The sequence below is a fragment of the Pangasianodon hypophthalmus genome, chromosome 28 (assembly GCF_027358585.1).
Source record: "Pangasianodon hypophthalmus isolate fPanHyp1 chromosome 28, fPanHyp1.pri, whole genome shotgun sequence".
In the NCBI taxonomy this organism is placed as follows: domain Eukaryota; kingdom Metazoa; phylum Chordata; class Actinopteri; order Siluriformes; family Pangasiidae; genus Pangasianodon; species Pangasianodon hypophthalmus.
Window position 1 is genome coordinate 16,548,511 of NC_069737.1, and position 23,238 is coordinate 16,571,748.

Genomic DNA, 23,238 nt, shown 5'->3' on the forward strand with positions numbered 1-23,238 from the left:
CAGAGCAACAGGTCTGTAGTCATTAATCCTGTGATCCTGGGTTTTTTGGGGACGGGGATGATGATGGAGGTCTTGAAGCAGGCTGGCACATGGCATATCTCCAGTGAGTTAAGGATGTCTGTAAACACTGGAGACAGCTGATCAGCACAGTACTTCATGGTGGACGGAGGGACAGAGTCTGGTCCGGCTGCTTTTCGTGGGTTCTGTCTCTTGTTAACATGTCGCTCTAGGATGGAGAGAGTCATTCTTGTGGTGGGGGAGGAGGGGGAAGGGGCCATTGAGGTGTGCATCTGTGGAGAGGCACCAGCCCTTGCTGTGGTGGGGGTGGTGAAGCTGATGGGATGAAGCTTGGAGTTGATGGCTGGTGTCGTGGGGGATCGTGACAGGACTGTCCCATAGTCTTTCAAAGCGACAGTAGAACTCGTTCAGGCTATTGTCCAGACGTAGGTTGTTAGCAGAGTGGGGGGCTTTAGGTTTGCAGTTTGTGATCTGTCTAAGCCCTTTCCAGACAGAAGCAGAGTCATTGGCTGAGAACTGCTGTTGTAGCTTCTCAGAGTACAGCTGTTTAGCTTCTCTTACCGCCTTGCTAAACTTGTACCTTGACACTTTAAACCTGGTTCTGTCCCAACTCTTAAACACACCTTCCTTCTCCAGCCTTAGCTGTCGGAGTCTGGCTGTGAACCAGGGTTTGTCATTATTGTAACTCACCGTGGTGCGTGATGGTACACAGCTATCCTCACAGAAGCTTATGTATGATGTCACAGCCTCTGTGTACTCATCCAGACTGTTAGTAGCAGTCCTGAATACATCCCAGTCAGTACAGTCCAAGCATGCCTGAAGATCCTCCACAGCCTTCCTGGTCCACTGTTTTGATGTCCTCAATAATGATGAATAAAGAATTCAGAAATAACTGATGCTCATAACCTCACAAGTTCCTGGTTACACAATTGCACTATTTGTCCATGTAGTACACAGTAATAGAAGGGAATTATTTATAATCGCACTATCGGGTGTCACCCAGATGAGGATGTGTTTCCTTTTGAGTCTGGTTCTTTCCATCCAGCATGGTCAAATTCTCGAACCTGATTGGTTAGAAGGTGTGCATTATTTTTGTATAACTGCATGGTTCTGACAGTAGTTTCGCCAGATGTTGTTGTCACAAGATACCAAAGTTTGAACTTTCGGCTCAAGACAAACCTAATATGTTTCTCTACAACAAGGAAATTCTCTCTCTCTCTCTCACACACACACACACACATGCTATAAAAACCCTGCTGAAATCCATCTCTGTAACGCCTCGTATATAAAATATAATCCAAAATCGCAGGGCAAAGGCAAAAATCCAAAAAACAAACCAGGGTCATACACATGAAGAAAACCGTAAACAACGCAAAAGAAAACGCTCATTAATGTCCCGAAAACAATACTTCGCGTCCTCGTGTGGTGAACGCGCTGCTTAAATGTCCCTGAAAACCCCGGAAGTGTTTCTCAAGGGTGGAGTCAAAACTCAGGTGAGGGCTCCCTCTGGCGGGCAGGTGCCGGTGGTGACATTACAGAACACCTCCTGGTGTTCTACGACGTGGACGGCCCCGGGGTCGCGGAGCGGGCCGATTGGGGTGGAGGCGATGGAAATCCTCTACTAAAGAGGGGTCCAGGATGTCATCTGCATTTACCCAGGAACGTTCCTCAGGTCCATACCCCTCCCAGTCCACCAGATACTGTAACTGGTTACCATGGCGGCGAGAGTTGAGGAGCGAGCTCACCCTGTAGGCTGGGGCCCCGTCAATATCGAGCGGAGGTGGTGGATCATTCTCTGTGGTCGAATTGTCCAGGCGGGGGTGTGCTGGTTTGAGCAGGGACACGTGGAAGGTGGGGGAGATTCGATACGAGGCAGGGAGTTGCAGTTGGTAAGTCACTCGGTTCACTTGGCGGACGATGCGGAAGGGGCCAATGAATCGCGGGCTCAGCTTGCGGCAGGGTAGCCTCATTCTGAGATTTTGTGTAGATAACCAGACCCTTTGGCCCACCTCGAACCTGGGATGTGGCCGTCTGCGACGGTCCGCCTGTATCCTTTGACGTCATATGGCTCATTGCAGGCGGACATGGACGCTTTCCCAGACCTCCTGGCTGTGGCGGACCCAGTCATCTATGGCAGGAACATCAGAAGGTTCTCCTGACCAGGGAAACAGAGGAGGTTGATACCCCAGAATACACTGGAATGGAGTGAGTCCTGTGGATGAGTGGATGAGGGAGTTTTGGGCATACTCTGCCCACGGGAGAAACTCACTCCAGCGCTGTTGTTCCCGACTGCAGTAGGAGCGGAGGTACCTGCCGATTTCCTGGTTTAAACGCTCGGTCTGTCCATTAGACTGTGAATGGTACCCAGAACTGAGGCTTATGTTGACCCCTAAATGGGTGCAAAAGGCTCTCCAGACTCTGGGCGTGAACTGCGGGCCTCGATCGGACACGATATCTTCAGGAAGGCCGTAGGTACAAAAAATGTGGTGAAATACTGTTGTCGCTGTTTCCATGGCTTTGGGTAGGCCTTTGAGAGGGACCAGTCGGCAGGCCTTAGAGAACCTTAGATGATCATGGTGTATCCTGCCGAACTAGGGAGGTCTGTCACAAAATCTATGGCCATGTGAGACCAGGGACGCCTGGGAATGGGCAGGGGTTCTAACAAAGCCATGGGGAGCTGGCGGCTGGTTCGAGACTGCGCACAGGTACTGCAGGTTCCCACGTACTCCTCTACATCTTGTGCCAGTGCGGGCCACCAAAATTGGTTGCTAATCATGGCTGTGGTGCGCCGGATACCAGGGTGGCCGGAGCTGGGCGCCTCGTGGACCCATTGCATTACTCTCGGACGTAGGGAGGTAGGTACGAAGAGTTTCGTGGGTGGGCAGGCTGGTGGTGGGGGTTTGTTGCTCTGGGTGCGCTGGATCTCTTCCATGATGTCCCACCTGATCGGTGCGAGTACTGTGGTGGGTGGTAGTATCAGCTCCGGGCTGCTGGGCGAGTTTATGGGGTCGTGACGCCGGGATAGTGCATCGGCCTTGCCGTTCTTAGTGTCTGGTCGATATGTGACCGAGAACCGGAACCGGGTGAAGAATAGGGCCCATCGAGCCTGTCTTGGGTTTAGTCTCTTAGCGTTGCGTAGATATTCCAAGTTCCGGTGGTCCGTCAATACTAAGAACGGGTGGCATGCTCCTTCCAGCCAATGCCGCCATTCTACCAATGCCTCCTTAATGGAAAGGAGCTCCCGATTGCCGACATCACAATTAACTTCGGCTGGAGTTATTTTATGTGAGAAGTAGGCACACGGATGAACTTTCCCTGGGTTTACCTGGCGTTGTGATAGTACGGCCCCTATCCCGCAGCTGGAGGCATCCACCTCAACGATGAAGGGCAGGCTGGGGTCTGGGTGCCTCAAGATCGGTGCTGTAGTAAAACTAGACTTTAGCTGGTTGAAGGCGGATCGGGCCTGTTCATTCCAATGGAGGCGTCGTGGTTTACCTTGCAGGAGTGATGTCATGGGGTTAGCGATGCTGCTGTAGTTTCTTATGAATCGCTGGTAAAAGTTTGCAAACCCAAGGAACCTCTGTAATTCTTTGATCGTGGTAGGTTCGGGCCAGTCCACGACCGCCTTGACTTTGCCGGCGTCCATCTCTACCCCCTTCTTCGAGATGACGTAACCCAGAAAGGTGATAGAGTCTCGGTGGAATTCGCATTTTGCGGCCTTGACGTATAACTGATGTTTCAGCAGCCGGGTGAGGACTGTTCTAACATGGTGGATGTGTTCGTCATAGGTGGACGAGTAGATAAGAATGTCGTCGATGTAGGCGATGACGTAGTGATGGAGTACATCCCTGAAAATTTCGTTAATGAATTACTGAAATACTGCTGGCGCGTTGGTTAGTCCATATGGCATCACGAGATATTCATAGTGCCCCCTGGTGGTGTGGAACGCCGTCTTCCACTCGTCCCCCTCTTTGATCCTTATTAAATTGTACGCACTGCGCAGGTCCAATTTTGTGAATATCCGAGCCTCCCTGAGCTGTTCTAAGGCTGCTGGTACCAGTGGGAGAGGGTAAGGGTATTGGACCGTTAACACATTCAGTCCCCTGTAATCGATGCATGGCCGTAGGCCCCCGCCTTTTTTTTCAACGAAGAAGAATCCTGCTGCAGCAGGAGAAGTGGAGGGTCGGATGTAGCCCATGGCTAGGGCTTCTTTGACATATTCCTCCATTGCCTTGGTCTCGGGGAGAGAAAGGGGGTAAACCTTACTCTTAGGGGGTATCGCGTTGGGTAGCAGCTCGATCGCGCAGTCCCATCTGCGGTGGTGGGGGAGCTGTCTGGCTCTCTCTTCACTGAACACCTCTCGAAGATCCTGGTATTCATGAGGTATGGAGATGTTCGTTGGTGTGTCAGGGCTTTCAATGGAGGTCGCGAGACATGGCAGTGACTGGACCCTGCGAAGACAGTGATTTTGGCAGTGGGGTGACCAGCTAACTAATTCCCCCTCCTTCCAGGACACGACGGGGTTATGGAGTTGCAGCCAGGGAAAACCCAGGATGATGGGATTCGAAGGAGTGGGGATGATGTAAAATGCTCGTAGTGAAGTAGGCCAACCTGTAGGGTGAGCGGATGGGTTTGATGGGTGATGAGGCCTCCCCCGATGGGACGATTGTCAACGGCCGTCACTCGCAAGGGGGGTTCGCATGGCAGCGTGGGGAGGTGAAGGTCCTCTGCGAGCTGTTGGTCAATCAGGTTGACGGCCGCCCCGGAATCCACTAGCGCTGGAACTACAATGGTACCCTGAGTGTAATGCACAGTCACTTTCAGTGTCATACAGGAAGATACGAAATCGCTTCTCACCTTGGAGGTAGACGGTTTCTCGGGACAGTTGCTAACCCGGTGGCCAGCTCCCCCGCAGTAGAAACAGAGGTTTCGGCGTACCCGACGTTGACGCTCGTCCTGAGAGACTCTGGTGCCGCCCAGCTGCATAGGCTCCGGCCCCTCCTCCCATGGTCTGCTGTGGTCCTCCCGAACCCTGGATTCATAGTGTGGGCGAGACATGCGTCGTTGTTGGCGGAGGAGGTTGTCCAGACGAATCGCCTTGGTGATATATTCAGACAGTGTAACATCCGTGCTGTGGCAGGCCAACTCGGCCTGTAAAGCCGGTCGTAATCCCTCCCGAAATACCGCTAGCAGAGCAGGATCATTCCACCCACTTTGGGCCGCTAGGGTACGAAATTTTACGGCGTAGTCAGCTGCCGGTTCGGTGCCTTGACGTAACTCCAAAAGTTGAACAGCCACGTCACGCCCCCCTGCTGGGTATTCAAACACATCACGGATTAGCCCAGAGAAGTAAGCAAAGGAGGTTTTTACCTGGGGGTCGGTGTCCCAGACGGCCGAGGCCCAGTCCAGTGAGCAGAGATAGGAGGAAGGCACACTCCCTGTGAGCAGAGATAGGAGGAAGGCACACTTGGTGTTCTCCTCTCGGTATGCCAGGGGTTGGAAAGGGAAAAAATTCGTGCATTGCCGTAGAAATCCTCGGCAGTGTTCCGCGGAGCCGTCAAATTTTTCTGGGAGCGCCATCCGGGCCGATTCGCCGTGGATTGGCGCGGTGACAGTAGCGGGGCTCGCCGCTGCTTGCTGGAGCTGTTCGTGGGCGGCCTGTAGCGCCGCGAGTTGCTCCTGATACGCACGAATGATGGCGCCTTGGCGGGCCACCACTGCCTGGAAACTCGCGCGCTCTGCTGGATCCAAAGATGGCGAAGTATTCTGTAACGCCTCGTCCGAGGCGGGTTGTGTAGGATCCATCAGCAGAGATCAAAGCAGATAAATCCGAAACGGCAGGCAGAAAACACAATCAGGAAACGAGAGCAAAAGTCCGAAAAAAACAGGAAGTCAATCAGCGAGAAAATATAATCCAAAATCGCAAGGCAAAGGCAAAAATCCAAAAAACAAACCAGAGTCATACACATGAAGAAAACCATAAACAATGCAAAAGAAAACGCTCAGTAATGTCCCGAAAACAATACTTTGCATCCTCGTGTGGTGAACGTGCTGCTTAAATGTCCCTGAAAACCCCGGAAATGTTTCTCAAGGGTGGAGTCAAAACTCAGGTGAGGGCTCCCTCTGGCGGGCAGGTGCCGGTGGTGACGTTACAACCTCAGAGCCCAACGACTACACGGCTGTATCAACCTTCTGTGTGTAGAATAGCTGAAGATCTGAAAACTTCAGGACCAACACAACACCTTCTGGTGAGCTACACCCATCTCTCTGAGTCTGGTTTGGTTTCAGACAATTTAATTTTTTATTCCTTTATTTAAAAAAAGGAAATAAATAAAATAAAATAGGGTCCTGTTTGGCCCAGTGAATACTATGCAGTGTGCTTTATAAGGGATTATTACAGTTTCTGACAGAATTATTCTACAGAATTATTTTACTTTATAATTACAGAACTTTACATTAAATGTTACTTTTAGATGTTGTCTGATCAATAAGAGACCCTCAGATCTGAATTATATCTGTGTATAGATGCTTGAAGCAAACAGCCAATGAGAGCTCCTGGAACCTGTCATTAATTCTTTATTAGTGTGAGCATGTATTGGCGTTTCTTATTTAGATCTATGTATTTTATTTTATTTTTTTTTCCTCACAGAGATGGCGAACTGGATCGTTCTGCTTGTGGCGTTTGCGTCCGTAAACCTCTCTCTATCTGTTAGAGGTAGGATTTCACTGAAACTCTTTTATTGTGTATTTTGATGATAATGATAAGATCAAAACCAACAGAAACAGTGGTACAGATTTGTATATGTATACATATAAGAATTTGACCACAATAATAATTTAGCATGTTTTTTTGGTTCAATTATTTAATTTTTAAATGTAAAAATCTAAAAAAGAAATAAGCTCATGACATAACCTTTATTAATAATTTTCTTTTTACATTTTATACAAAAAAGAGAAATTGTTGAATTGCAATTCGATTGAAAACATACTGTATAAATACACACATAAAGCCCAACCATGCCTACTTGAGGGTGAAGGGAGGAAAAAAATTAAATTAAATTAAATACATTACACAAAATAAAATAAAATAAAATATGTAAGTACACCCATGAAACCCAAACGCGCCCACCTATGAGTAGCAGGAGTAGAAAAAAGTAATTAAATTAAATTATACTAAATAATATAAGGCTTCAAGATAAAGCCAAAAATGAAAAAATCTATATTTTAGGCTAAATTGAATGTAAGTGTCAGTTTGGTTTGGTGGAGTGGAGGTGTCGGAAGCGCTGGATGGGGTGGAAGAGGAGCAGAAGCATCGCTGTCGTCTCAGCTTGGGGCGCGGCAAGCAGGGATGAGCGGCGTCAAGGCCGGACCCCGGGGATTTCTTCAGCCGTCAGAGTGCAGGCTCCACACTGGTAGGGAGCGTGGACTCTAAGAAGTCACTTAGGACCCCAGACCACCATGGGGTGCCATGATTTTTAAAATGGATATGCTCAAACTCACATTTTACTATCATTTGCTGAATAAATTGATATCAAGCAGTCACAAGAGGAAGAAAAGTGGAATATACATAACTAATCTATACCTTATAGTGACTAACTATATTAACTAAATTAACTAAACTAAATTAAGTGACTAACGTCAGAAGATCATAACACAATGATTATCTAGCTTTTGTAAAAAGAAAAAAGCAGTAGAGGAAGAACAAAAACAAAACAGATAAAAAATTCACTCCAATTAATAATTAGTTGGTTTTTCTGCTTTCCTGCTTCTACAGTCAAGAAAGTTAGTGGCTAACCAGCTTGTACCTAGAGTAAGAGGCTAACGCAGGTTAAGTTAAGTTGCTAGTTCTCGCTGTTACATTTATAGCATTTGGCAGATGCCCTTATCCAGAGTGACTTATATTTTTACAACTGAGCAGTTGAGGGCCTTGCAATGCCAGGATTGGAACTCATGACCTTCTGATCAGTAATCCAGCATCTTAACCACTGAGCAAACAGTGTTCTGAAGAGACGTGTCAGAAACATGAAGAATGATCACATACTCTAAATAATCCGTGTATTAAATGTGAAGCTGTGTGTGTGTGTGTGTGTGTGTGTGTGTGTGTGTGTGTGTGTGCAGTGCTGTATAGGAGGAGGTGGGCATTTTCCTGAAGGGTCTCCGAGGCAGTGTGGTGATTTCACCTCTTTCGACTGGAACGGTTACGGCGCTAACACCGAATGGAGTGCCAGTAAGCAGATAACCGAGGCGGCGGTGCTCATCTTCTACCGCTGAGAGAGAACCTTCCAGAACCAACTGCACACAATTCACACACCAGTATAGCCTTAATTACTGCATGACTGCATGATGGTGTGTGTGACAGAGCAAAAGATTCAAGCTAAACCTGCAAGCACATCAGCAATTCTGAACTGTATTCTATTTGTTATAAGATGAGCATTGTATTGCTGTGTGTGAGTGTGTGTGTGTAAGTGTGTGTGTGCATGTGTTGCGCAGGGTGACGTTCTCCATGGCGACAGATGCGGGTTGCTATGACAGCGGGGTGGACGAGTCGGAGACACCGAGCAGTAAGAGCAGTAAGATCGGCGTCCTGTCTCTTCCTGAAGACGGATACGAGAGAACGACACCCGAGGGCAGTGTGGGGGAGGAGGAGCACATGGAGAACGGTACACACACACACACACACACACATACACACACTCACACACACACACTCACACACACACACACACACACACACAGAGTTACACACTTACACATACACACACTCACACACACACACACACACACACACACACACATACACACACTCACACACACACACTCACACACACACACACTTACACATACACACACACACACACACAGAGTTACACACTTACACATACACACACTCACACACACACACACTTACACATACACACACACACAGTTAGGAGTTGTGGTTTAAACTTCAGATGGAGAACTGTAATTCTCCTGTGTCACCACTAGAGCTCTTTTTCACTGCAGCACTCTGACGTCTTATTCCTCCTCTTTCTCTCTCTTTCTCTCTCTCTCTTTCTTTCTCTCTCTCTCTCTCCTTTCATCATCGAACTCCCTCTTCTTCTCTCTTCTCTCTCTCACTCGCACTTCAGATCTATTGACCCGTCTCTTACTTTCTCTTCCTTGTTCTCTCTCCTATCTATCTCACTCTTTTACTCTCTGTCCTTTTTTTCATCTTCTCTCTCCCTCTTTCCTTTACTCTTCTCTCATCTTCCTCCATCCTTGCTCTTTCTCATTATCTTGTCTTCTCTTTTTATTCTCTCTCTGTTATCCTCTATCATCTCTCTCTCACTTCTCTTACTTTCTCTCCCTTTCTTACATCTTATTGTCTCTCCATTTCTCTCTCTCTCTCTCTCTCTCTCTCTCTCTCTGCCTTTTTGTTTCTCTCTTCACATTTCACCATCTGTCCATTTTATCTTTCTTCTTCCTTTCTTTTTTTACACTTCTCATTCTTTTGTTTCCTTGTTCCCCTTCTATTTCTCGCTCTGTCTCTTACTCTATCTGTTTTCTTTCTCTCTACTTTCTCAGTCTTTTTCTTCTCTCTTTCTTTCCCAGTCCTGCTCCCTCTTTCTCTTTCTAACCATTCTAATTCCCTTGTTTCTTGTGGCGAGTACGGTCACTCTGACACCTGCTGGATGCCTGTGCAGTCATCACCACGGAGACTCCAGGGCAACGGAGCACCACGGCAATTACATTATTGCTATATGTAGTGTTAGATCACAAGCTCCGCCCCATTTATCAATCACAAGCCCCACCTCATTTATCAGTCACAAGCTCCGCCTCATTTATCAATCACAAGCTCCGCCCCATTTCTCAATCACAAGCTCCTCCTCATTTATCAATCACAAGCTCCGCCCCATTTGTCTGTCACAAGCTCCGCCTCATTTATCTGTCACAAGCCTGAAAACCCTGATGAATTCTTCAGTTTGTCCCTCTGCAGAATCCTTAAAGGTTCTATGTAGAACCCTACAGAAGGGTTCCCTTTCAGACAGGGTTCCAAGTAGAATTCTTTTAACAAACTAAAACCTTTAGCTCTACAAAAGAAAGGAGAAGAAATTAGTTAATGCAAAGTCGAGTGTGTAATGTCATAGAAAGAACAAGAAAGAAGGTCTAGGGTTCCTCAAGGGTTCCTCAAAGGTTCTTTGGATGGTTGACAGTCCAGAATTCTAACAGAACGTAAAACACAAACGTAAGACAAACATAAAACACGCATGCGTTTCTCTCTTCCCCTCGGCGTCTCCAGCCGCTCCTTTATCCCTCTCTCCCACTGATTAGACAACTCAGTGCAGGCGTGTGTCCTCACAGCCCGGCCCCTCCCTCCTCTTCATCACACTCCTCCGGGGAAGGGCTATTTCACACGAACAACTAGAAAGCTCTTTCAGGTTCTAGATTTACTCTGCTTTCTTTGTAACACGTTTTTATAAATAAGGGCTCTCTCAGTGTTCTTTAAATTGGTGAAGCATCTTAGGTTCATAAAGCGGTTCTACAGAAGTTCCCCTTGAACCCTTAGGGGCTGCCAGCTGGAACCTGTTTTTATCAGCGATCGCAGTTACATTCCACATGGAATCTAAACACTCTTCTGTCATGTGGTAGCCTTTTACTTCAACGTCTCCACCTCCCTTTTTCAGATTTAACACTTCTGACAAAATTTGCTTCTTGAGGTTTGTGCCAGTTCAGTAAGTGCCTACTTCACTTCAGTTCACAACACATAGTACTAACACACACACACACACACACACACACACACACACACACACACACACAGGGATCTGTCAGAATGCACTAACATTAGAGTCGTGCCTAACGTTACATAGGAACTAAACCCAGGAGCTGAACAAAATGCAGAAATCCACAATGCTGCAGCCACACAGGCGTTTGTGACACTTTAACATGAGCCTACATAAACTAGTTGTGCAATAACAGAAGTAGAGGTGAAGACGGGCTACAACGGGAACTGAAAATGTGCAGACTCATTACTGTAACCGTTATTATTGTTTTTATTAATCTTTGGTTGCAGTGACATTTAAAATTATTTTATTCAAGTGAGGATTTGAACAGAAGAAAGAGTCAGACTGGCCCACTGCCTCGTCAGAATGAATTTTTATGAAATCATTTCATAAATGTCATATCATAAGTGAATAATACAAATAAATAATTAATAATAAATAGTAATATAATGTTCAATAAATAATGTAAATGAAAAACATTATGTCGTCTTATTGTGCTTTGGACAAATACGAGGTCACATGGGTTGTGTTTTTGTGTTTTAGTGGTTTCGTGGCAGATTGTGTGGCTGTTTATGGTTCTAACAGGTGATTTATTATATTTGCAGATCAGCAGGTGCAAGCAGGATGGAGTCTGTGGCTGATTCAGGACACGGCTGAGTCCAAACAAAAGACACGGCACAACACACTATGCTAAAAAAATACTTGTTTTAGATTCGCTGGCAGGTGTGTATTATTTACTTTTACACCACAACTTGATGTTCTGCACTCTGCATGCCAACACATTGCAACACATGCCAAGACATTCTGGTAAACGATAATCATACAGACTGCTTTGTTGTTCATCCAAACAGTCCATACCTGTTCATGTAAACCTCATCCTGTTAACTCTCAAGACTCATGTGACTTTACATGACTGTGAAGAGAAAGATAAACGAGAAAGATAAAACACAAAGAGAAGAAAAAGTAGGACTTTGGGAAATGGTGGAACGATTCATGAATTAAGTAGAAAACTAAAAAACTGATGACTTCATGAATGAGAACTGGCTCTCATTCTGGAACATGGTGTTAATCATTTAGCATTTTTAGCTAGCGGCGGTAATAAAATCCAATATTGTACAAACATACAGTACATCTTTACCTCTGTCATAAATTACTGACGATGAAAACGCATGGAGTCTGACGTGTCAGTCTTTTATTTTTGACAGACAGCAGACTAAAACCGATTAAAGCATGTTTATAGAACTTATTAGATAAGATTTTTCTGACTATACAGTTATTTGTCTATACTATATGCAGAGACTGTAAATAGTAGTAAGGTAAAGAGATAAATGGAGGATAAACAGAACAGCAGGGTGAGACATGTGTGTACACACATCTCTCCTGACATGCCTGATTGTGACCCTGATCCTGATCCATCCTGATGCCTTTCTTCTGCTTGGAGTTCTCATCACCTGAAAACCACTCGCTGATGCTGAGGATGGCCTTCAACATGGACAGCCTAAAGATCAGCCTAAAGATTACTGTGGATCATAACACTTAAAAACAATAAAGATGGCTTAGGACTACAATTGCTACGAACAGTTTTGCACTCAAATCTCCATCGTTGAACAGTTGATAACTTAAAGTCTAATTTAAAGGTTTTCTACTTTAAGTTAAAACTCTAATGAATTCAGAAATAACTCTGATGCTCATATTCATAAGTGAGCTCACAAGTTCCTGGTTACACAATTGCACTATTTGTCCATGTAGTACACAGTAATTGAGGGGAATTATTTATAATCGCACTATCGAGTGTCACCCAGATGAGGATGGGTCCCTTTTAAGTCTGGTTCTTCTCAAGGTTTCTTCCTCATATCGTCTCAGGGAGTTTTTCATCACCACCGTCACCTCTGACTCACTCATTTGGGGAAAATTTATACATTTAAAATTTCTATCCTGAATTCATTTATTTCTGTAAAGATGCTTTGTGACAATGTCCAATGATCCTAGATCCAATGATGAATAAAGCTGTTTAAAGTGTAAACATGAAGAATATGAATAAGGTGCAACAGAAAAATTTCCCTATATTAATATTAAGGTTTTTAGATTAGTTTTATATGTGTGTGTTTGTACAGTGTGTTTGTAGGAGCCACAGACTTTATCTCAGTATCTCATTACATTGTTGTCACAAGATACCAAATGTTTGAACTTAATCCTCAAGACAAACCTAATATGTTTGTTTACAACAAGAAAATCCTCATTCTCTCTCTTTATCTCTTTGTCTCTTCCTTTTTCTCTCAAACACACACACACACACACACACACACACACATGCTATAAAAACCCTGCTGAAATCCACCTCAGAGCCCAACGACTACACGGCTGTATCAACCTTCTGTGTGTAGAATAGCTGAAGATCTGAAAACTTCAGGACCAACACAACACCTTCTGGTGAGCTACACCCATCTCTCTGAGTCTGGTTTGGTTTCAGACAATTTAATTTTTTATTCCTTTATTTAAAAAAAGGAAATAAATAAAATAAAATAAAATAGGGTCCTGTTTGGCCCAGTGAATACTATGCAGTGTGCTTTATAAGGGATTATTACAGTTTCTGACAGAATTATTCTACAGAATTATTTTACTTTATAATTACAGAACTTTACATTAAATGTTACTTTTAGATGTTGTCTGATCAATAAGAGACCCTCAGATCTGAATTATATCTGTGTATAGATGCTTGAAGCAAACAGCCAATGAGAGCTCCTGGAACCTGTCATTAATTCTTTATTAGTGTGAGCATGTATTGGCGTTTCTTATTTAGATCTATGTATTTTATTTTATTTTTTTTTCCTCACAGAGATGGCGAACTGGATCGTTCTGCTTGTGGCGTTTGCGTCCGTAAACCTCTCTCTATCTGTTAGAGGTAGGATTTCACTGAAACTCTTTTATTGTGTATTTTGATGATAATGATAAGATCAAAACCAACAGAAACAGTGGGGAGCCACACAGATTTACAGGTGTGATATACATGTATAAGTTTTTGAGCACATTATAATTTAGCTTTTTTTGTTGTTTGTTTCAGTGATCTCATTTTTAAATGTAAAAATCTAATGAAGAAATATGTTTGTCACATGACATTTATTATTTTTTTTTTTTACATTTTATACAGAAAAAGGAAATTCGATTGAAAACATACTGTATAAGTACACACATAAAGCCCAACTCTGCCGACTTAAGGGTGAAGGGAGGATAAAATAAAATAAAATAAAATATAGTTTTAAGTTTTATACACAACCATCAAACCCAAACACACCCAACTATGAGTATAGAGAGTAGAAAAAAGTAATTAAATTCAGTTAAGCTAAGGTAAAGGCAAAAATAAAGAAAATATTTGAGGTTAAATAAAATGTACGTGTCAGTGATCTTAGGAAAAAGGTAAGCCGGACCTGCGAGTACCTCAATCTCTCTAAATAGAGAAAACGGGCCACATCCCCGAGCCAGTAAGTATAAGACGGAGGAGTAGCTTCACCTGGCCTACAGAAAGCTGTATCCCTGGAGTGTGAGGCAGAGAGTGAAACGTCCCTAAAACCTAAACTAAGTGAGTCAGCTAAAGGGCAGAGCTTAAGGGTTTTGTTAAGATGCTCGATAAGCACTCAAACACTGAAAAATAAAGCATTAGTGATTACAGTTCTGTCTGGCTTCAAAACTTTACCCTCAAAGTGCATAGAGTGAGCTGTCAATCATTTCCCCACACATTTAGCTCCTAATTTACTTGCCATTTGGTAACATTATGTTGTTAACCCCAGGGCTATATATATATATATGTGTGTGTGTGTGTGTGTGTGTGTGTATGTGTATATATGTATAGTTAAATTAATGTATAATAAAACAGAATGGAATAACCCCACATTTATTTCTGCAGAACTGGAATATTCCACTCCCCAAAGCTGCAAAGAGCTCAAGCAAACATATAAAATCACTCAAGGTAAAACAACCAACTAACTAACAGTTCATGAAACACTTTATATATTTAAGAACAGTTTCCGAGCCTCACTCAGCACTACAGTGTGGAATATTGTGTTAATTTTTTATCCATGTTATTGCAGACGGTCTTTATTACCTGAGCACGCCGAGCGGTGTCGTGTATCAGACGTACTGTGACATGACGACTGCAGGAGGAGGATGGACTCTGGTGGCCAGCGTTCATGAGAACAACTTGTACGGGAAATGCACCACCGGTCAGTGCTCTAGCTTTATGCATTTATTTTTAATAAAATTCATCTGATGTTCATCTAACCTTCATCTAACACTCCTCTAACGTTTAGCTAATGTTCATCTGACTCTCATCTAACGCTTCTCTAATGTTCATCTAACGTTCCTCTAACCTTCATCTAACACTAATCTAACATTTATCTAATGTTCATCTGACCCTCATCTAACGCTCCTCTAACGTTCATCTAACACTCCTCTAACGTTTAGCTAATGTTCATCTGACTTTCATCTAACGCTTCTCTAATGTTCATCTAACGTTCCTCTAACCTTCATCTAACACTAATCTAACATTTATCTAATGTTCATCTGACCCTCATCTAACGCTCCTCTAACGTTCATCTAACGCTCCTCTAATGCTCCTCTAACGCTCCTCTAACGTTTATCTAATGTTCATCTGACCCTCATCTAACATTTATCTAATGTTCATCTCACCCTAATCTAACGCTTCTCTAATGTTTATCTAACGTTCATCTAACACTCCTCTAACGCTCCTCTAATGTTTATCTAACGTTCCTCTAACACTCCTCTAACACTAATCTAACATTTATCTAATGTTCATCTGACCCTCATCTAACGCTCCTCTAACGTTCATCTAACGCTCCTCTAATGCTCCTCTAACGCTCCTCTAACGTTTATCTAATGTTCATCTGACCCTCATCTAACATTTATCTAATGTTCATCTCACCCTAATCTAACGCTTCTCTAATGTTTATCTAACGTTCATCTAACACTCCTCTAACGCTCCTCTAATGTTTATCTAACGTTCCTCTAACACTCCTCTAACACTAATCTAACATTTATCTAATGTTCATCTGACCCTCATCTAACGCTCCTCTAACGTTCATCTAACGCTCCTCTAATGCTCCTCTAACGCTCCTCTAACGTTTATCTAATGTTCATCTGACCCTCATCTAACATTTATCTAACGTTCATCTAACACTCCTCTAACGCTCCTCTAAGGTTTATCTAACGTTCATCTAACACTCCTCTAACGCTCCTCTAAGGTTTATGTAACTCTAATCTAAAGGTGATCGCTGGTCCAGTCAGCAGGGTGGAAGTCCGAACGTACCTGAGGGAGACGGGTCGTGGAGTAACACCGTCACATTTGGCACTGCAGAAGCTGCAACCAGCGACGACTTCAAGGTCCAAATCAAACTAAACCAACACACAAACCTAAACAAATGAGAATATGTAATAAATATCATTAAAGTATTATATAATTTACACTACATTTATGGCATTTGGCAGACGCCCTTATCCAGAGCGACTTACAATAGTGCTTTGAAGTCTATCACAAATACATTCTGATATTGGCTCGCTAGGTCACAAACTAGGAATACCATCAGTCCAGAACTCTGTTGGGGAGGTGATATTTATTTATTTTTTTTTGTGAAAGTGCTAATTTAAGTATTTTATGAAGAGGTAAGTCTTTAGACGTCGTTTGAAGACTGCCAGTGACTCAGCTGTTCGGACATCTAGGGGAAGTTCATTCCACCACCTTGGTGCCAGAACAGAGAAGAGTCTCGATGCAGGTCTTCCTTGTACCCTGAGAGATGGAGGGATCAGTCGAGCAGTGCTAGAGGATCAGAGGGAGCGTGGTGCAATGCGAGGTGTGATAAATGCTTTGAGATAAGTGGGTGCTGGTCCGTTTTTGGCTTTGTAGGTAAGCATCAGTGTTTTAAATCTAATGCAGTAGCTACAGGGAGCCAGTGGAGGGAGCGCAGCAACGGGGTGGTGTGGGAAAATTTAGGAAGGTTGAAAACCAATCGTGCAGCTGCATTCTGGATCAGTTGCAGAGGACGAATGGCGCTCAGAGGCAGAGCTGCCAGGAGTGAGTCGCAGTAGTCCAGTCTTGAAATGACAAGGGACTGAACAAGCACCTGTGTGGCCTGTGAGGAAAGAAGTGAACGAATTCTTCTGATGTTATAAAGGAGAAATCCACATGAGCGTGTCAGATTAGCAATGTGAGAGGAGAAGGACAGTTGATTGTCCATGGTTACCCCAAGGTTGCGTGCGGTAACCGAAGGCGAGATCAGAGAATTGTCTAGGGAGATTGTAAGATCCTGAGATGGGGATGAATCACCTGGGATGAACAGCAGTTCAGTTTTGGTGGGATTAAGTTTCAGCTGGTGAGTTGTCATCCATGATGAGATGTCAGCCAGACATGCTGATATCCGAGCAGAAACATGAGTGTCTGAGGGAGGGAAGGAGAGGATGAGTTGAGTGTCATCTGCATAGCAGTGGTATGAAAACCTATGTGAGGATATGACCGCACCAAGAAATTGAGAATAGAGGGAGAACAGGAGAGGACCAAGTACTGAGCCTTGTGGAACACCAGTGGAGAGTCTGCGAGGAGCAGATGTGGATCCCCTCCATGTCACCTGATATGACCGATCTTCCAGGTAGGAAGCAAACCATTGCCATGCTGCACTACGAATTCCTAGGCTTATGAGGGTGGATAGGAGAGTCTTGTGGTTCACTGTGTCAAACGCTGCTGAAAGGTCAAGGAGGATGAGAACTGAAGACAGTTTGGCTGATCTAGCGGCATGTAGCTTCTCAGTGACGGCCAAAAGGGCAGTCTCTGTGGAGTGTGCCGGTTTGAAGCCAGACTGATTGGGATCTTGGAGGTCGTTCTGTGAGAGATAGCAAGACAGCTGATTATAGACAGTTTGTTCAAGGGTTTTAGAAAGAAAAGAGAGAAGTGATACCGGTCGGTAGTTGCTGATGTCAGAGGGATCTAGAGTGGGTTTCTTCAGGATGGGAATAACCCTTGCTCTCTTGAATGAGGTTGGTACATGACCAGATGTTATGGAGCCATTGATGATAGTGGTGATGAAGGGGAGGAGGTCTTGAGAGATGGTCTGGAGCATTGTGGAAGGGATTGGATCCAATGGGCAGGTGGTAGGATTGCAGGATAAGATGATTTGCAGGATCTCTTCTGTTGTTAGTTTAGAAAACTGTGTCAGCGAATGAGAAGGAGAATCCTCAGTGTGTAGTGAAAGAGTAGGAGTAGAAGTGAACGTCTGGCAGATTTTTCCAATCTTCTCATCATAAAAAGTGGCAAAGTCTTCAGCAGTCAGAGAGGATGGAGCAGGAGGAGCCAGAGGGTTGAGTAGTGAAGAAAAGATGTAGTGGAGCTTGCGAGGATCTTGTGCAGAGGATTCCAGCTTTTCTTTGTAGAAGGCAGTCTTAGCAGAAGTCACTTCAGATGAAAATTTGGACAGGAGAGCACGATAGAAGACCAGATCTGTGTCGAGTTGCGACTTCTTCCACTTCCTCTCTGCTGTTCTTAATTCTCTCCGATTACTGCGCAGCACATCCGATAGCCAAGGAGCAGGGCTGGAAATCTTCCTGGGTTTAGAGGATAGAGGACAGAGGAGGTCCATTGATGAGGAAAGTGAGGAGAGGAAAGTGTCAGTGGCTAGCTCCAATCGTAGGGAGGAAAAGGAGTCAGGGACAGGAAGGGATGATAGGGTGCAGGAAGCTAAGGAGGAAGGGGAGATAGAGTGGAGGTTTCTACGAGTGGGAGAGAAGTGTTGATGGCTGTTGGTTTTAGGCAGGATAGGGAGGGTGATGGTGAAGGATACCAAGAGATGGTCAGAGATGTGGAGAGGGGTAGCATAGATGTCTGAAGTAGGAAAGGGGCGACTGAAGACAAGGTCCAGGGTGTTTCCTCCTTTATGTGTAGGAGGACAGCTGTTGAAAGTTAAGGAAAAGGAATGGAGAAGAGGGAGAAGGCAAGAGGACTGGAGCTTGTCAGCAGGGAGGTTGAAGTCTCCAAGGACAGTAAGAGGGGTGTGAGTAGAGAAAAGACTGAGGAGCATGTCCATTTCTTCACGAAAGGCCCTGAGGGGACCAGGAGGTCGGTAGATGACAACGATGAGAAGGTTGACTGGAGAGGTAACTGTAACTACATGGAATTCAAAGGATGAGATGTTGAGATGAGACAGGGAGAGTGGTGTGAAGCACCATCTCCGAGACAACAGCAAACCTGTACCACCACCCCTGCCAGCTTCTCGTGGAGTGTGCGAGAAAGCATAAGCAGAGGATAAGGCAGCCGGTGTAGCTGAGTTCTGTGGAGAGATCCAGGTCTCAGTTAGTGCCAAAAAGTCAAAGGAGTAATGGGAAGCGAAAGCTGAGATGAAATCAGCTTTCTTTACAGCAGACTGGCAGTTCCAGAGCCCACCTACCACCACTGTTTGAGATTGAGACAACAGAGGAGGGTAGATGAGGTTACTGGTACTGCGGCCTCTGGCTTGTGCAAGAAAGCTTCTGGGTCTGTGAGAGGCAACAACAGAGATTGGTTTGAGGCACCTGTCTGCGGCTTAGTCAGGAGTGGGGTTAGTGAAAATAAAAATAAAAATAAAAATTGGGAGGGAACGTGTAGTACTTAACTAAACAAAAACATACACCATTAAAGTTGATACTTTTTAAATTAGTGTGTCAAACTCTTGCAAATTATGTTTCTGAATACACCTTCAATATATCTTAGTAGGCCCTGCCCACAATTCACACCTTAAGGAAGACTGAAACTACTCTTGATTAGTCACCTGAGAGAACTAATTAGCATAGACTAACAGACACTTCCAAACACCACAACAGAATAAACAATACAACAATATAACAATTCAGCAATACAACAACAATTCAACAATCCAACAATTCAATAATACAACAATTCAACAATACAACAATTCTAGAGAATCTAGATCCAACTGAGTCAAGTAGATAGTACACAAAGTCAGAGACTTACCTTACCAGTAGAGAATAAATTCAAGATAGAACTTAAAGCACACTAATAACAGTGCAGCTAGCGAATTCCATAAATACACTAACAGTGTTTAATACAAACATCATTCCTTCATTATGAGGAAATTCTGACATGATGAGAAGATTCTTCTTCCTCTTCTTCATCTCCGTACTCTATCCCACAGAATCCTGGGTATTATGGCGTCAGAGCGGAGGACGTGGCAGTGTGGCACGTTCCTAATAACGAGCTAGTGGGTCGTTGGAAACTAACATCATTCCTGCGCTACCACACGGAGACCAAATTCCTCAATAACTACGGAGGAAACCTCTACAGTCTCTTCAAGGTGACACAGTCCACTTATTGTTAATGCGGTTATACGAACTAAGGCTAACTACTTATGTAGCTACTTTGTAGGGTGTAGCTGGTAATGTTCATCTAACGCTAATCTAACCTTTCTCTAATGCATTCATATATAACAGTGTATAGTTACAGCATTTACATTAATTCATTTTTCTCCTGTTTTCAGCAATTCCCAGTGAAGTACAACGTAGGAAGCTGTCCTGCTAACCACGGCCCCTCTGTTCCTGTAGTGTACGATGTTGGAAGTGCCACTTCCAACCATAACCTGTACGGACCCAATATTAGAGGTAGAGTATAGAAAATAAAAATGGAAATTTAAATTAAAAAAAAACCACGCATTGGAAACAAGATGCACAGCTACTGATAAGAACTACAATTTATTTTCCTAGAAATATATTTTATTGCCATTCTTCACATTTTCAGCTCATGGTAACACTGTATTCTGACAGGTTTAGCTAGTTTAGATTAAATTAGATTTAATCAGCTAGCTAATTTAGCTACTGTTATTGATATTAGGCTGTTAGGATTGGATGGAGGACATGGTGGTGCTTCCTAATTGTATTTACTGTTCCTAATTTATTCATAAATCCTAGGGATTAAAAACCACAGTAAACGAGTCATTATTCTACACTGAGTATTTTAATGGTTTAAAAATATATTTTAATGTCTCCTCAGCGAATTCTGTTCCCGGATTCATCACATTCCGAGCGATAAACGCGGAGAGGGCGGCGATGGCGATCTGCTCGGGAGTCAAACCCACAGGCTGTAACAATGAACACGTGAGAATTAAATCTGTTCTGTTCACACAGCAATTAAAACAGGACTTTAATCCAGGAGACTGGTATTTATTAGGCTCTAATTAATATTAATAACATTATTAAAGCTCCAGGGCACTTCTGAGATCAAGTCTGTCTCTGTGGGAAGACATCTGAATCAATTTGGAATCATTTACAACAAACTGAATCAAATGAGTCATTTGCACATGTAAATGACTCAACCAAGGAATCATTTGTACATGTAAATGAATCAACTGAGGAATCAAATATAAGTGGACTCATTTACAAACACAAGTGCTCATGGTTTGTATCATGCTCATGGTGTTGGTTGTACATGAGAGAAAGAGCACAAGCTAATGTTCCTGTCTGTCTGTCAACACTCCTGGACCACCAGGGGGCGCCATGATTTTTAAACTAGATGCAGATTTTGCTATCATTTGCTGAAACTTTGATATATCAAGCAGTTGCAAGGGGAAGAAAAGTTCAACATAAGTGACTAATGTCAGAAGATCATGATAACATCATGATTATTTAGCTTTCTTAAAGAGAAAAAAGCAGAAAAGGAACAAAAAACCAAAACACATAAAAAATTCACTCATTCGTTCATAGGATTTAGTTGTTTTTTTTAGTTGGTAGAGTAAGAGCCTAACACAGTTTAGTGTGAAACTTGAGAGTTAACAAGCTGAGAGTGTTCTGAAGCCACTCGAAGAAAAACAGATCCAGAATGATCACATACTCTCAATAATCCGTGTATTAAATGTGAAGCTGTGTGTGTGTGTGTGTGTGTGTGTGTGTGTGTGTGTGTGTGTGTGTGTGTAGTGCTGTATAGGAGGAGGTGGGCATTTTCCTGAACAGTCTCCGAGGCAGTGTGGTGATTTCACCTCTTTCGACTGGAACGGTTACGGCGCTAACACCGAATGGAGCGCCAGTAAGCAGATAACCGAGGCGGCGGTGCTCATCTTCTACCGCTGAGAGAGAACCTTCCAGAACCAACTGCACACAATTCACACACCAGTATAGCCTTAATTACTGCATGACTGCATGATGGTGTGTGTGACAGAGCAAAAGATTTATAAAGTTCATTTCCAGATGTTTACCGCAGGTCATGTGTTTCTCTCTCTCTCTTAATAAATACACATTAACCAAATCAATGGCAGTACTGTATGTAAGAATGGGCTGAGAATTGTGTAGCAGTTTTTAGCACTCACCTGCTTTATGATGCATTATTACAGGCTTATAATCAATTTCAAACCTATCCATTTCTGCTTACGGTGTTGAGGGTGTGTGTCCTCCTGATTTTATGAAATAATAAAGTTATGAGCATTACTCTTGGGTGTTGGTCAGTGATTAATTTACAGAATGATGTAACTGGTGAATGTTTTAGCAATAAACTTGCTGATGTCTGTATTAATAACGTTTCTCACCACGTGCACAAGAACAAACCTGTTATTATTATCGATCGAGTAAATCTTGTAGCTTGTCAGGATGGTCCTGTAAATGATCTTATCATTACAATAGCATTACGTAAAACCGTACAGGAGCTGTAAAACTCCGCTGCCTTCTGGTTTTTAGTAACGAGCCTCATCGTCCAGAGGGCCGGACTGAAAAAAACTATTTAGTGACCAATAACATCATCAGCTCGGCTTCAGTGTGTTCATTATACTGACTGTACAAACACATTAAACATCTATCACCTACACAGCTCATGAACACACTGGTCATTTATATAACCAAGAAAACAGATTTTTATATTTAATTTATAGTTTTACACTACAGTGTTTTGCGTAAGTATTCACCCCCCTCTTTGAACTTTTCCACAGTTTGTAGTCGTGCACCCTGGAACTGAAATCAACTGAATTCCAATTTTATGTCCAATATTTAGTGTGTGTGTGTATATATATATATATATATATATATATGTGTATATGCAAAAGTCTTGGCACCCTATATTATTTAGTACAAACTTTGTTATAGATGTTTATTTTCTGACTTCTACATTACTGATTCAGTCCAAAAACATTTTAGATTCCAAACATTAGTTTTCCAGCACAAAATGAAACGTTACAGAAAAATGTTTGTATGTCAGTAAAGAAAGCAGCAGATTCCATAAGAGACACTTTTCAGATAAAAACATCATGAAGGCTGCTGGGTTTCGCTGCAGAAATAAGAAGCGAGTCGACAGTCAAAGTCTCCAGAAGAACTGTGGCTGCTTCTGCAAGATGCTCAGTAACACTTCCAGCTCATTTCCTTAGAAAACTGCACACACTGCACCTCAGATACTAATATTTATTTAAAGCGAAGGATCGTCACACCAAATATT

At 43.5% G+C, this 23,238-nt stretch overlaps 1 protein-coding gene across 1 annotated transcript; it reads left to right on the forward strand.

The window, feature by feature from the left end:
- The first annotated feature begins 13,124 nt into the window (after positions 1-13,124).
- On the forward strand, positions 13,125-22,244 carry LOC117596344 (intelectin). The gene is made up of 9 exons (XM_034301092.2): positions 13,125-13,211; positions 13,618-13,683; positions 14,683-14,745; positions 14,867-14,998; positions 16,060-16,175; positions 19,967-20,125; positions 20,309-20,429; positions 20,818-20,921; positions 21,738-22,244. Exons 2-9 carry the CDS (start codon positions 13,620-13,622, stop codon positions 21,888-21,890), a joined length of 912 nt encoding a protein of 303 aa, XP_034156983.2. The 5' UTR covers positions 13,125-13,211; positions 13,618-13,619; the 3' UTR covers positions 21,891-22,244.
- The last annotated feature ends 994 nt before the right edge of the window (positions 22,245-23,238 follow it).